Source organism: Rhinopithecus roxellana, chromosome 17 (assembly GCF_007565055.1).
Source record: "Rhinopithecus roxellana isolate Shanxi Qingling chromosome 17, ASM756505v1, whole genome shotgun sequence".
NCBI lineage: Eukaryota > Metazoa > Chordata > Mammalia > Primates > Cercopithecidae > Rhinopithecus > Rhinopithecus roxellana.
Window position 1 is genome coordinate 85008195 of NC_044565.1, and position 16235 is coordinate 85024429.

A 16235-nucleotide genomic window follows, 5' to 3' on the forward strand; every position below is an offset into this window, starting at 1 on the left:
AAAGCAGAAAGGAAAAATCTATAAACTGACCTTGGAATAGAAAAATAATTTTTAATCTTTATATTAAAAGCAATAAACATAAAGGTAAATAGTGATAAATTGGACCATGTTAAAATTAAGAACTGCTTAAATCAATAAAAAGATAAATTATTTTTAAAACATGGGAAAATAATTAGAGGTAAAACACTACTGAGGGGCCATGGAACTCCTAAGACTTCTGGCTGTGCCAGAGTGATGAGACCATACTGTTCCACAAGAATGGAGATCAATCCTGGGTACTTGTGAGAGGAAGGGGGAGGATGTCTCCACGCTTTTGTGTACATAGGAAATTGTCCATGACGTTTTAAAAAAGAAAAAAAAAAAAAAAAAAAAAAGACTGCCACAAATGCTGAAGGGAATTCCAAAATGAAAATTTCAAAAACACTTTGAGTATCTAAAATATTCCTAATGTGCATATAGTATACCCTGAATTTTTAAAAACACATCAGAATAAAAATCAAAGTGAACACTGTCCTATTCACTCAGTAATATTAAAGTCACATTTTGTATATTGATTGAAAAATGACTTAAAACCTAAAGAAACAGGGAGAGAGAGAAGAGACAAGAAATAGATAAATCCACGGCAGAATAATAACACAGTAATTAGGACAGAACTAACCTTCATATACTTTGCACCTCTTATGGTATTTATTACAGCCTATCTTGAATTCTGGTTATTATAATATCCTCAATTAAATTGTAAGCCATTGATATCAGGAACTAAGTCTGATAGTGTAGAAGCCTGATAATCACCTAATCAATGGAGGATAAAGAGAAAAATTCAGTTGTGACTTTTACTATCCTATTGATAAGCAAAACTGGTTGGCTAAGCTGGTGTTTCTTTGCTCCTTCACCTTTTTATGTGAGACCTATCTAGGATCACATGTCAGGGTAAAGGAGATAAATATTTCAAAAATAAAACAGGACTATTGTTCGGTTAAGGATGTACGAAGAACTGCACTCATTCTGTTGCTATCCAGAACTGCTCTCAAATATAGAAGACACAAGCTTCATTTGGCTGTTTAAATTTAAATTTGAATTAATTAAAATGGAATAAAATTAAAATTTGAGTTCTTCAATCAAACCAGACAAACTTCAAGTACTCAAGAGCCCCATGTGGCTAGTGACTATCATAAGGGACAATGTAGATATAGGACAATTCCAAGTTCTATTGGGTAGCACTGGTTTAGAGATTAGAACTGAATTGAATTGAAATTTAACCTAGAATACTGGGCATACCTGTCTTCAAGATACATGTTTAGCATTGGAAACAGAGAGCCAGTCGATCAATTGCAGGTCTTGGAGTAAGTGTCAAAGAGAGAAAGAAAATGTGTAATTCTAGAAGCTAGAAAAGTACTATGGGTTCCTGGAAAGAAAAAGAAAGCAGAATCATAGTATCTGGTATTAAAATGGTATCAGTAGGGACCAGAGACCAAGGAAAAAGATTAAGGATGAAATAAAAGACCCCACTTTGGAAGGCAGAGCTCCAAGTGTCTGAAGTACACAGAGAGATGGGAGAAAGACTTTCCCTTCTTCAATGCAAACAGGTAAGACTCCAAGTGAGATAGTAGAAGAGAAAAGCCAGAACCTCTGAGGGTAGGAACACTGCTTTTCCCACAACAGATCACATAATGTAGTATGGAAGAAATCTCTAATTGTAAACGCTTGAGAAAGCAAGAATGGCATGAGAACATTTCCTGCAGTAATTTCTAGGCAGACGTTTTCTGATTTTGAAAAAATACCTTTTTCTATTTCCTAAATTAGAGGAAAAATGAAGCAATCTGGGAAAACATATCTTAGGTAACAAAATATTTTTGAAAACAAGAAATTGAGAAACTAGAAGCAGCCTTTGACCCACACAAAACTTTTGACCAAAATCAACTCAGTTGTGTCATGCAATATATTGAATACAGTTAAAAGCAAAGCCTCATGAGAAGATTTCATGAAGGCAAGAACTCAAAAGGGGATTCTCATCTAGGAGAAATATGGTAGACCTACATACACATGTAAGTACTAAATTTAACTAGAAATAGTAAACAATCATCATTGTTTAATACAGCTTTCATTAAAGAATTAATTTTTAAGGGACTTTTTAAAAATGTAATTATATTACTGAATGCTTTTAGAAAAATGCTTAATGTGACTATTGAGTTCTACGGAATTACTATAACAATTCTGTACAAATTACAATTATAAACACAATTCTGTACCAAATGAAAATTACAGTGAGGTGAGTTTTATATCTATTAGTTAGAAAATATACTCTTCCATATTTTTGTTTGTTTTGTTTTGTTCTTAAGATAGGGTCTTGCTCTGTCGCACATGATGGAGGAGAGTGACACATTAACGCCTCACTGCAGCCTCAACTTCCTGGGCTCAAGTGATGCTCCCACCTCAAACTCGTGAGTAGCTGGGATTACAGGCATGCACCACCCACACGCCTAATTTTCCATTTTTTGTACAGACAAGGTCTTGCTATGTTGCCTAGGCTGGTCTTGAACTCATGGGCTCAAGCGATCCTCCCACCTCAACCTCCCAAAATGTTGAGATTATAGGCATAAGCCACCACACCCAGCCTAGTCTTTCATTTTGAGGCTCAGATTTTGACAACAATTCTAAAAAATAACATGGTGAGTAAGTCTGTAACGAACAGTTTAACCACAGGCTGTCCATCTCCTCCAGTTACAGCAGCAGGCTGGCTGGCTCTGCAGAGATCATCTATATATTCAATTTTACATTTGAATTACATATGAATTTTTAATTGTATCTCTACTTTTTTGAGTTCTACATGTACTCTGTTCTCTATTATACATTTCATTTTTCTATACAATTGAACAGTAAAATGATCTTTTCATTGTATACCTAGTTTATGTAAAACTTTTTTCCCCACCTCTTTTATGAAGCAAAAAAGAACATTCATAAGAACATTTATCGCCTGCAGTATTTCTCTGGTCCTGTATTCATACTGACATCTGGTGGCACTAGAAAAGAAACTCCATTGCTATGACAAAAGGTATTTTTTTTCCAGTGTTGTCCATTTATTCTGGTATCCTCAAGTTTATGTTTTTCCAGCACTTTATGCATACCCAAGACAGCAGAACAATTAAAGTACCATCCCAACTCCAGTTGATGATATACGTTAATTGCATCCCTTCACTCTGGCAATGTGAATGGCAAAGATGTAGAATCTTCCACTATTGCAAGAATGTCACTAGCAAAGTAGGACTATCCACTTATTTATTTCATAACTAAAGTTCATGATCAGAATGGTTATAAAATGAGGCTTTCACATCAAGTACAGAAACATAATTTCAAACCACTCTCTAAGGAATCAGATAGATTCCTACAATGTCTTGGCCATGAATCTTTAGTTTGAAATGTAGTATTTTATTGATATACAGAATTTTTTAAAAATTATAATAAAAAGTTACATTTCTGTTTTATAAATTTCTTCATGTCTGCCCAGTGGCTAACAATCTTAAAGATGTATACTGATGGGAAAAACCATGACCTTCTGGGCAAAACTCATTATGTTAGGGATATAACAAAAACATTGTGGCAAATATCCCAATCCAATTATCCATGTTATCACTGACATTTCTCATGGTTTCTAACAGACAGGGAGAAGTCTAATGGCCAATTAGACATCAGAGACCACATCCAGAAAAATATATCTTTCAATCAAATGAAAGTATTAAAAGACAAAAAGCTAAAATTCCACTATCCTATTATATATTGATTATTTTTCCGTAAGTCTCCTCAGCAACAGAGTCAAGAAACATTTGATTTAGATAACACATCCCTAAACTTACGCCTTCTTCTAGGGCTATAACATTGTAATTCTACTACTTTCAGAAATTATTCAACTTTTTCAAGCATTCATACAGCAGTATTCTCCTTACTAGATCCACCCTGTAAGAATGACCCATACTAAGTCTTAAAGAAACAAAATATTCTGGGAGTTCCCTATCAAAAACCTATAGAAAAGACTCTATTTATGTAGGAACAACATTTCCATTTTAGCCATACTAATCAATGATAATCGCATATCATTAGTTGGCCAATGGCATTAGTAATCATGAAGAATGAAGAGACAATTGCATCAACTATGTAACAATCCAGTTTGATAGCCACAAAGGCATGGCATACTGTACAGCAGGGCTACTGAACATTGTCACAAACTGGCTGTCAATGTGCAAACTGTTATATTAGTCCTCAACAAGGTAAGAGGTTTTGAACAGAATGTAAACAACTATGTCCCTAAGCATACTGTATTTTAACTGACATTTTCCTTGAGACAGGACTTCCTTAATGAAGAAACTAGTATGTTGATTTATACAATGGCTCAAGCTTCTTATATAAATTGACTGACACTTTGAGTGACACTGCTCTACGGTAAACCTAACTAGAACACAGACTGTATTGTATGGACTGGGGTTGGGGGAGATTTTGTCTAGTCTATTCATTTCTACCATATACTAGAATATCAAATTATTACAAAAAAATACTGAAATCAAGAATTTTTGTTTTACTTTAAAAATGAATATAGACTTCCAATTTTAATATTGTAGCACAATATAGGCATTTCCCTTTACTTTTCTTAGAAATCATCTAAGAGCAATTAATACAAAATCAGCAAGGAAAGTAAAACAAAAACACACTCTCCATTTTTAGTAAAATTGTAATTCTAGTTTTAGATTTTTGAACTCCAGATCAAAATTTGTAAAAGGGGCTCCAAAAGAACGAAGATCAATCCTGGGTACTTGTGTGAGAAAGAGGACAGAAGTGTCAGCTGCACATCTTAGAAAAAGCTAGCAAAGAACACTTCTCAAAGGTCAGAGGCTCCCTCTGAGGAACAAAACTAAGTACCAGGAAAAAATGCACAGGCTAGCAGCAGGAACTTCTCTGGGGCAGTTGAAATGTGAAAATCAGAGGGATTGGATCCAAACAAAGAATCACAAAAAGTGGTCTATCTCTGCTACCACAAATAGGAAACTGCATTGCAAAAATCCCACAGCTGCCAACCCCCACTGGCTAGTGAAAGATACTAGCTAAATGAATTAATGTCCAAAAATCCTGAGTCTAAAGGAATTCAGACATATTAATATGCAATGTGCCTCTACCTCCTCCCTATTATAAACCTCCTGAAAGCAGCTAATTGAGCAAAAACTCACATATTCCCAAGATGATTTATCACAAAGGTACCAGCACAAATCCATACAAAGATACAAGAATAAAGGAAGAAAAGTTACAGAAAAACAATTAATAGATCAACAACAAAACAAAGCAAAAACCTCTCATCAGAAAAAATTACCACAAACCAAATGAAAACTGTAGCTAAATCTACAGCTGTAAATTTTTAAAAAGAAGTTAAGGAAGCAATTGTCTCTGTGAAAAGAGCACAACACTGAAATACAAGTGCTCAGTCAAAAATGGCTGACAGGAAAAGATATAATTTAATGAATTCAGAAAATACCTGGGAAAAACAAAAACAATCATAAACAAATCCAACTGAAATTGAAATAGAAAGAAACACCAGAGAGAATAGACATTTCTGAATAGGAACATAGAGGCTTTAAAAAAAAACAGGAAAAGTAAAACAAAAACACAGAGAAAGAAAAATAGAGAAAAAACAGTAGACATTGAAAACATATAAGATACCAACGTGTAAATACGCTGGCCCAAGAACACCACCATATAACAGAAGAGACAAATACTTAAAGATATAATTCCAGAAAGATTAACTAAAATTTAAAATATCCAAGTCTCCATATTGAAAGGGCACACACTGTGTGAGAGAAAACTGATAAGGAACAGACATGCAAAAGTATTGTCACAAAAAGAGAAGATTAGGCTAGCTTCAGACTTCAACTCTCAAACAGAAAGGATCATCATTTTTAAAGTTCTCAAGGAAAGAAATGTAATTCAAGGATTTTGTACCTGATCAAACTATTGTTCAAGTTTGAATCATTATTGAATTGAATCATTATTCAATTAAAATGATTCAATTTTTTTACTTTTTTTTTTTTTTTTTTTTTGTAGAGATGGGATGGTCTCGCTTTGTTGCCCAGGCTGGTCTCGAACTCCTGGCCTCAAGTGAGCCTCTCACCTCAGCCTCCCAAAGTGCTGGGAATACACGCATGAGCAACAGCACCCTGTCAAATTATTCAATTTTGAACATGTAAAAACTCAGGGAATAGTATTGCCATAGGTCCTGTTAGAGGACTGTGTTAAAGAAGTAATTTAACCAAACAAGGCTGGAAAAAACATGACAAAATAACTAGTGATAAACTTCTAAGCTATTTAACTGTAGAACTAAGAATAAAATTAAATGATAGATTTAACATGCCAGAACAAAATGCAAAATGTTATTCCCACTAACAATGCAAATATAACTGACAAAAGTTGGAAAAGTCAGGGGAGAAAGAGAGTTATGTAAGAACAAGGTAAGGATACTGATTTCCTCATCTTTAAAAGCTGGAGGTTTAAATCTATTAATCAAATGTGACTAATAAAGTAACATTATATAAATATATTTAATTATATGAAGGTAAAACCAGAAAGATAATGAATATCCTAGTTTCATAATTGCTTACATTAAGGAATTAAAAGCCAGGCGCAGTGGCTCACTACTGTAATCCCAGTTCTTTGGAAGGCCGAGGCAGGCAGATCACTTCAGGTCAGGATTTTGAGACCAGCCTGGCCAACACAGTGAAACCTCATCTCCACTAAGTATACAAAAATTAGTCTGGCATGGTGGCAGGCACCTGTAAGCTCAGCTACTCAGGAGGCTGAGACACAAGAATCACTTGAATCCTGCAGGTGGAAGTCGCAATGGGTGGAGATCACACCACTGCACTCCAGCCTGGGTGACAGAGTGAGATTCTGTCTCAAAAAAAAAAAAAAAGTAATTAAAAGACATTGTGTTAAAACATAGAAAGAAATATAAAATATAAAGTTAAAATATAAAATATAAAACATAAAACTAAAAAGACAAACAGAAGTAAAACCAGAACATGAAATTAACACTTTTTAAATGTAACTTTTAGTAAACTCCGTACTTTTAATCTAAGAAAACACAAATTCGTATTTTAAAAAACATGTCCTCAAGTAAAAATGCTTACATGACAATCCCTGAGGAAGATGATTAATCTTTTAGTTGAAAAATCTAAAAACAAAACTCCAAAGCAAAGTTTACTTAACATAATATATATTAAAAGATATGAATGTGAAACCTCAAAATTCTTAGCACATCAAAAAATAGCCTTATGAATGATCACTTATCCATGAAGACACTAATGAAAAGTGAATCACATGGTGGTTTGTTCAATTTTGGAATATGTCAGCAGAGTCACAGTTTAGGGATATGCTATGTGAGCTGAAGTATGACACATTTTACAGTAAAATACTGAAATAGGCAGTCTCACCCAACACTATAAAACATTCTGTTCTTATTAAATATTACAGTTATGTGTAATATTGAAGGCTACACAGAATAAGCAAACTCAGAAGAACAAAAACTGAAAAACAATCCATCAAAAGCCAAAAGCGCACACCATGCAGTTCCCATGGAGTGTTCTGTGAAATCACACTGGTTTAGATTTCAGCCTCCAATTTACCAATGTTTTCTACATATAACAAAATAAAAAGGAAATTTGTTTCCTAAACATTAGCTGGATTTTTCATTTAGAATTTATTATAGCTATCAATAAGAATATTTTTATTTCCAAAGCAGTTTTACCTACCCTTAGAATATTTATTATGTGATATGGAGCAAGGGGAAGGGAAAGAGAGCAGGGCAAGGACGAGGCAAGGGTAGAGAAAAGAAATAAGGCAGCAAGACTCCTTGTTAAAAAAACTCTAACCTGTGTGCTAGCAAAAAGGTTTTCTGGAAGGACAATATTCATGTAGAAAGATGAGATGTTCCTGCATTTGCCCTTTCTCATGAGGTTTTCTCATTTTGATTCCTACTGCCATCAAGTTGAAGAGGTCCCTTTTAAAGCTCATCTTTATTAAAATGTTGGTGGGTTCTGTGAAGGGAAGATATTCCCATTAACAACAGTGGAGTAGTTGACTTTCTAGAGTCCTTCCATTTAGCTTTACATTCAATCATAATCAGATCCAAAACACTTCTCATGTCAACAACTTTTCCGGGCACCTGGGAGATTTCCATAGTTCTATATTCACTTTCTACCCTTCGATCCCCTGGGTTTATATTCTATAGCCTCCAGCAATAGGCTGGTGGTAACTGGGCCATCAGGACAGGTCCTACAACATGTAATAGAGTATACCTTCCCTTGAGGGAGAGAAACAAAATACCTCAAACAATATCTTCCAAATGTTCAATTTTGGAAGATAATTCTACAGATGGGAAAGGAAGCTATTCTAGACAGGTTAACCTTCCTTTCTCACTTTAAGTCCAACTGGTCCAGCTACTCTTCCTCATCTAGAAATTATCCGTAGTTTGACACAAACCTTGAAGTATTTTGGATTTTGTTTTAATTTAAAAACTTTTCCATTATAGACTGAAGCATGAATCACTATACGGTTATTTAAAAGACGGATTGTCCAAGTGCAGTGGCTCAGGCCTGTAATCCTAGCACTTGGGAAGCTAAGGGAGGAGGATCGCTTGAAGACCAGCCTGGGAAACACAGCAAGACCCCAACTCTACAAAAATTAAACATCAAAAAAAAATTAGCTCGGTGTGGTGGCCTGTGCTTGTGGTGCCAGCTACTCAGGAGGCTGAGGCAGGCGGACAGCTTGAGCCCAATAGTTTGAGGCTGTAGTGAGCTATGATTTTGCCACTGCACTCCAGCCTGGGCAAAAGAGCAAGACCCCAAGTCAAAAAATAAAAAAATGTAAAGGTGACCAAGGCAGAGTGCTAAAATTTGTCCTATCATTCATGAGGCAGAGAAGACACTGAAGCCCATATTATCTAATCAAAGAGTCATATGTCCATTCCTTTTTTTTCCAAACACAACACAGATGTAGACATGTCCATTCTTCCACACTATATTTATTTATTTATTTATTTTTTGAGACAGAGTTTCACTCTTGTTGCCCAAGCTGGAGTGCAATGGTGCGATCTTGGCTCACTGCAACATCCGCCTCCCGGATTCAAGCGATTCTCCTGCCTCAGCTTCCCGAGTAGCTGAGATTACAGGTATGTGCCACCACACCTGGCTAATTTCTTGTACTTTTAGTAGAAACGGAATTTCACCATGTTAGCCAGGCTGGTCTTGAACTCTTGACCTGAGATGATTCACCCACCTCAGCCTCACAAAGTGCTGAGATTACAGGCATGAGCCACCACACCCGGCCCTTTCACATTACGTTTTCACAAACACTAAGGCTCTACTTTCCTTTTTTTAAATACTATGTTGGCCAGGCACAGTATTTTGTATTAGTCAATACAAAATATTTATTTATTAGTCAATACAAATTTACCATTTACAAAATGGTAAATTCACTGCCAAAGAAACAAAATAAATCCTACTATTAAAAATAAGCAATTTAAAGTTATTTACTGGTTTGAATTATCTCCCATCTCTTGCTTCATTAACATAAAAAGTTCAAGTTAACTATATGTTGAAATATAAACCCCTAAAAACTATGCATCTCTAATCTTCTCCAAATACTAATAAAAGTAGATACAATACTGAATTTCATAAATGGGACTCTAATAATAATAATTTGAAACTGTAAACTATGTGGCCAGAATAGCATTTCTCAAATAGTCCCATGGAATATCAATGTTCCTTGAGGTATTCCTAAATGCTCCATGAAGAAAAAGAATACAGCAGGGCCAGTGGCTCACGCCTGTAATCCCAGCACTTCGGGAGGCTGAGGCAGGCAGATCGCCTGAGATCAGGAGTTCAAGATTAGCCTTGCCAACATGGTGAAATCCCATCTCTACTAAAAATACAATTAGCCGGGCGTGGTGGCAAGGGCCTGTAATCCCAGCTACTTGGGAGGCTGAGGCAGGAGAATCACTTGAACCCGGGAGGCGGAGGTTGCGTGAGCCGAGATTACACCATTGCACTCCAGCCTGGATAACAAGAGCAAAAGAATAGTACGGTCAAATACGTTTCAAAGCTCTACGTTAAACAAATGTTTAATGAGAGGTCTTCTCAGAAACCTTCATTCTTTTATTTAACAAATAATTTACTGAACACCTACCATATACCAGGCACTAAACTGAATTTGGGAGTTAAAACAGTGAACAACATGAATAAAATCCCTGCCTTCATGGAACATTCTTTCTAGTGAAGGGGGAAGTAAATAAACAATAATTAACCAGAGTCAGTGATGAAGACACTAAGAGAATGCATAGAGATCAGTAGATACCTCAGACTGGGTGGGCACAATAAGTCACATGTGTAATGTCTTCATGTTTTTCTACGCTGGGGGAGATAGCACATAGTGTTTCGCAAATGTACGTGATTAGGAAACTTTTTGTCAATAAACATGTTTTTAATAGTTCACTGAATCAGTTTTCTAGCCAAAACACAGACAACAGCAAGATCAAGATTCCAGGATAGCTCTTCTCTTCCTAAATCCAGTCTTTCTAAAGTTTCCTCACCTGTAAAAGTGGGAATAATAATATTACATGTCTCAGAATCATACTGAATATCCAATTATCTACTTCATGTAAAACACCCACACAAGGCTTAGTATACACTCTGCTCAATAAACGTTATTGTTACTGTTAATACAGCACTCTGCACGTGAAGTCTTCTGTCATTCAAGGGTGACTAATTATTCTCCCTTTTAAAATCTCTAACTTGTAAAATCACTTTTTTTACTCCTCTACACAGAAGATTTCTTGAGGAAAGCAACTAGAATACAGACTGTATATAGCTGAGCCTCAATAAATGCTTCCTCTGTAGTTGTACAGAATATCCACAACTTTCCATAAGTCTGAAATTATTTCAAAACAAAATATCTAAATACAAAAGTAATGAGGAAAAAAGGAAAGATGGACAATAATCATATGAATAGATGCTCAACATCATCAGCAATTAGGAAAATGCAAATTAAAACCACAGTGAGATACTAGATATCGGGAGAACCCACTCCCAATGTTTAACGTGGGTTCTTTTCTATTTTTCAAGTGTCTCGGCTGGGCTGAGAACTAAAGGGAAAGAGCACAAGAGAGAGAAATTTAAAGCTGGGTGTCCGGGGAAGACATCACATGTCGGCAGGATTCGTGATGTTCCCCCAGCCATAAAATCAGCAAGTTTTTATTAGCGATTTTCAAAAGGGGAGGGAATGCATGAATAGGGTGTGGGTCACAGAGATCACATACTTCACAAGGTAATACAATATCACAAAGCAAACGGAGGCAGGGCGAGATCACAGAACCACCAGATGAGGAGAAATTAAAATTGCTAATGAAATTTCCAGCACGCATTGTCATTGATAACATCTTATCAGGAAACCATGTTTAAGAGCAGGTAACCTGTCCGACCACAATTTATTAGGTGGGAATTTCCCATTCTAGTCGGCCTGGGAGCACTATAGGAGACCGGGGCTTATTTCATCCCATCGGCTTCGACCATAAAAGACAAAAGACGGGATGCCTTAAAAGGAACCATCTACAAGCCTACCTTAAGGGCGCATTCTCTTTCTCAGGGATGTTCCTTGCTGAGAAAAAGAATTCAGCAGTATTTCTCCTATTTGCTTATGAAAGAGGAGAATATAGCTCTGTTCCCGCCAGTTCAAAGTTACCTCTCTCGTTCCCTGAACATCGCTGTTATCCTCTTCTTTTTTTTAAGATGCCCAGATTTCATATTGTTCAAACACACATGCTCTACAAACAATTCATGCAGTTGATACAATCACAGGGTCCTGAGGCGACATTGATCCTCCTCAGTTTACAAAGAAGATGACAGGATTAAGAGATTAAAGTAAAGACAGGCACAGGAAATCACAAGGATATTTATTGGGGAAGTGATAAGTGTCCATGAAATCTTCACAATTTATGTTCAGAGATTACAGTAAAGACAGGTGTAAGAAATTATAAAAGTATTAATTTGGGGAACAAATAAATGCCCATGAAATCTTCACAATTTATGTTCTTCTGCTGCAGTTTCAGCCGGTCCCTCCATTCAGGGTCCCTGACTTCCTGCAACAACTACTAAACCCCCACTAGAATTACTAAAATATAAGGGAGAAAAAGAAAAAGCTGCCAATAGCAAATGTTGACAAGGATATAGGGCAACTAAAAGTCTCAAACATTACTGAAGGAAATGCAAACCGGTAGAAAAAAACTTCCAACTTGTTTTCCAAAGTTAAACATATATTTACCATACGTCATACCAATCCTAAGTATTAACCCAAAAGAAATAAAAACTTACACTGATACAAAAAGTGTCTGCAAATGTTTTTAGATTTAATCATAACCACTGAACACTGAAAACTCTAATATCTAACTGATAAACTGTATTACATCTATTTAATAGAATAAGATTCAGCAACAAAAAGGAATAGATTATTGATACATGCAACAATATGGATGAATCTCAAAAGTATCATGCTAGCTAAAGGAAGCCAGTCTCAAAGGCTATATGGTGTGTGTGTGTGTGTATATATATATATGTTACATGTCTATGACATTCAGCAAAATGCAAACTACAGGGATAGGAACAGATCAGTTGCTGTCTGGGGTGGAGCCGGGGGAGGGAGGAAAATATTGATTAAAAGTTGGCAGCATGATGGAATTTTGAGGAGTGATGGAATGGTTCTATATTTCGATTGTTGTCATTACAGAATTTTATGAATACATCAAAACTCACAGAACTATTATATCAAAAAGAATGAATTTTACTAAAGTACATAAATTTAAATAATATTTTTAAGTCCACAAGGAAAAAAAGTACTTTCATAGACAACTCATTTTATTCTCAGCCAGACCAGATAGGTACTATTACTCACATTCCATAAGTGAGGACACTGAAACATGCAGTAAATAAATAAATACACAAATTACATGTGGCAGGACCAAAACGACAGTCCAGATGCACTGATTCTATTCCAAACACTTCATTGACTCAATTTTCTCATGTTCCACTAAACTTCATGGGACACAATGTCCCTGAAGACAAATAGAATCAAATAGAAGAAAGGAGGAAAAGGAGAAAAAAGAGAGTTATTGGAAGAAAGCCATTTAGAATTTGGCTGTCATCCTTAAGGAATTAAAAAACAGTCTTTAATGGAAGAGGTGTGAACAGTGATCCACACAGGCAACACATTAACTGGCATTAAAGTATTAGCTGGTGATTTCTTCCATAAAAGCTTCTTAATTTTTTAATGCTAAGAAAAGGCAAAAGCAAACATAAAACATTCACAGGTAACCTTGCAACTATTGCTACTATTTCAGTGATGCCTGGTCTTCAGAACTACACTGAGAACAATGATGGTGCCTACAATTCAAAACAGATTTTGCACCTTTAAAAAAACAAAGTCCCAGAAGCTACCATCCAAGAATAGAAAACAAGAGCAAAACCTTTAAAAATATCTTTTCAGTTTCAAAATCAAAGAAGTAGTGGTATAATAGTTGCCAAAGAACATACTATAATTACAACAGCTGAAGGAAAAATTGAGCTTAGTTTAACAAAAAAATGATGAAAAACTGCAATGGTACCACAAATAGCACACTTACCTAAAAACAATGGTGTCGTTTCTTCTAAAGTAGTTGCATTAGGATCTGCCCCAGCTTCTAAAAGAATCTGTACGATTTTCCAATGTCCTTGACTTGCAGCGAGATGTAAAGCACAGAAACCTTCAAAGGTCTTCATCTTAATGTAGTTTTCAGATGAATCTACGGAAGAATCAAAGCCCATCAACTAGAAGACATTACTTCTATTTCCTGGTTTTAAAAAGCAAAGATTCCAAGAGTAATTTAATGAACTATTAAAATGTCAGTAATTTATAAATGACAGGTTTCACCATTTAAAACTCTAGCAAATCAAGAAAAAGTTCTACAGAGATCCCCATGTGGACAGCTCTTTGGTATTCTTAATACACAAATCCTGCCCACTCACTCTCATTTTCTCTTCTCTAATTTTTGGTGAGTAAGGGAAAAGGAGTGGCAGAAATTGAAAGGTAACACAAAAGCAATAATCTGGGGAGGATGCAGCACTAAAGATTTGCTTAAACAGAATTTATCAAAATATTAATCAATTTTATTTTTTTATTTTTAAATTTCCATAAAGGAAATGGTCTGATCTCTAGCATTACTTCCTTGTACTCAACTAATACCATCAGGCAGTTTTAAATACTCCTTTTCTAACTTAAGACTATGGTCTAATAGTTAATGAAAACTGCAGTTCTAAAAGAATAAAATGCACTCCAACACAACCAAACAGTGACATATAATAAGGAATTTATGAGTTAAAGTTTCTGAAATATACTTGTTATGAAAAAGCCAAGGTTCTGGTAACACTCCAACTGCCCATTATAGAAGGATGGGCTCTAAAGTGAATGGTGAAGACATTTCTGATCGTTGGAATAAACTAAACAGAAAATAAAAAAAAAAAACTTTTAAAAACATTTTCTTGAAGTGTCAGAATTGAAATGAATGCTCCTAACTGGTCATCTATTTTAAGTAATTCTTGTAATTGTAACTCACTGATGAAACAAGTAGATTAAGCCATAATATCACAGTAACAGCTTCTCAGTACATATATTCAAAGAAAATAGTCTCAAACTTTACAGATGCACAACTAAATGGCAAGATAAGGCAGTCATTATTAAAAGGGCATATCACAGAAACAGGGTTTCAGACATTAGTCAGAAGTTGACTCTTATTCAAAGTAGTCTATTGAGATTAGTCAGAGATTAGTCAGACACGACCCTTATTTCATGTATTAACCTGACAGTTTTGTGAATACAAACGACATGAAAACCTAGGAACACAAAGATATATATAGATAATTGACATTGGTAGATTGGCTCCTAACTGGGAAATTTCAATATTATAAAGACGCTGAGTCTTCCCAAAATAATTAATAAAGTTAACACAATTCTAATAAAAATGCCAGTAGAGCTGTTTGCTTGTTTTATACTTGATAAAGTAACTCAAGTTGATAAGGCTAAGGTAGTGATGCAGGATTTTTTGCTCCTTAGTTCAGCTAAAATCCAGGTTCTTATGTCACCACCAGGAAAAATCAGGCATGTGGACACACTGAAAGGTGAAGAGAGTGGAATTTATTAAAAGAAAGCTCTCAGCTAACAAAGGGGGTCCTGCCAACAGGTTCCCATTCCACAGATTGAATACCAGACCACCACACATGAGCTGAAGAGACCAGGCTCCTCCCCTCGCATAAGGTGAGAATTCCTGGTGGCTTCACTCCATTCTTGCAGTGCACAGGCAGCCCCTTATTCTGAGCCACTCCACATTGATTTATTTCCCTTCTGTGCACGTATTAAGGGAGGGAATTTTTCACCCCCATGGGCATGTTCAGGCAAGTTCCCTGTGCACAATGACCTGGGCAGCATTTGGCTGTCTCCTCTATCAGTAGGGCAGGTAAGAGTAACAAAGAATTTAGAAAAATGAACAAGACAAGCATTGAAACATGCCTAGACTTACTATATATTAAACCATGTCTTAAAGTTAGAAAAAGTAAAGTAATGTGCTCCTGGTACAAATGCAGAAAGGAAGGTACCCATCAGGGAAAGGAATCAACAGATGCAATAAGAGACTAAGAAAGATGATCGCTAACAGGTAGGAGACGTAGCCCAGTGTTACATTACAGAGGCCAAGGAACTTTCTCTTATAAAGAAGAGAAGATGTTCTCCTCCACTTACAAAGGAAAAAAAGAGATAAAGTTTAATCCTGGCCATTTAAATATTATGCCTTACAGCAGAAAGAGTGAACTTCAATGTATGCAACATAAAAAAAAAAAAAAAAAATCAACCAGGAGGTAAAAGGAAGGGGGATCCTAGAATAGAATGCAGACTGTGACAAAAGAATCTAATTGGAATACAAATATATGTCATAACCACACTGAGAGATAGAGAAAAAAGATGCTAGTCTATATAACTTTGATAAATGATGCTATGACTGAAAACTGTAAGACTAAAGACAAAAAGAACTGCAATAAACACTCTAGTCTAGTTGGTAAAGTTGTTTCTAGGAGTAGAGATTAACAATTCTGAAACCACTCTACGTGAATACGAAGAACAAACAAATA

The 16235-nt window shown here is 35.6% G+C and overlaps 1 protein-coding gene across 5 annotated transcripts in view; it reads right to left on the reverse strand.

The window, feature by feature from the left end:
- ASB3 (ankyrin repeat and SOCS box containing 3) overlaps positions 1–16235 on the reverse strand; it is a 126737-nt gene that overhangs the window by 75131 nt on the left and 35371 nt on the right. For all 5 annotated transcript variants that reach the window (XM_030920803.1, XM_010378883.2, XM_030920806.1 and 2 more), the window contains one exon: positions 13703–13861. In XM_030920803.1, the coding sequence (XP_030776663.1) occupies positions 13703–13861 (159 nt within the window). The remainder of the gene's footprint in view (positions 1–13702; positions 13862–16235) is intronic.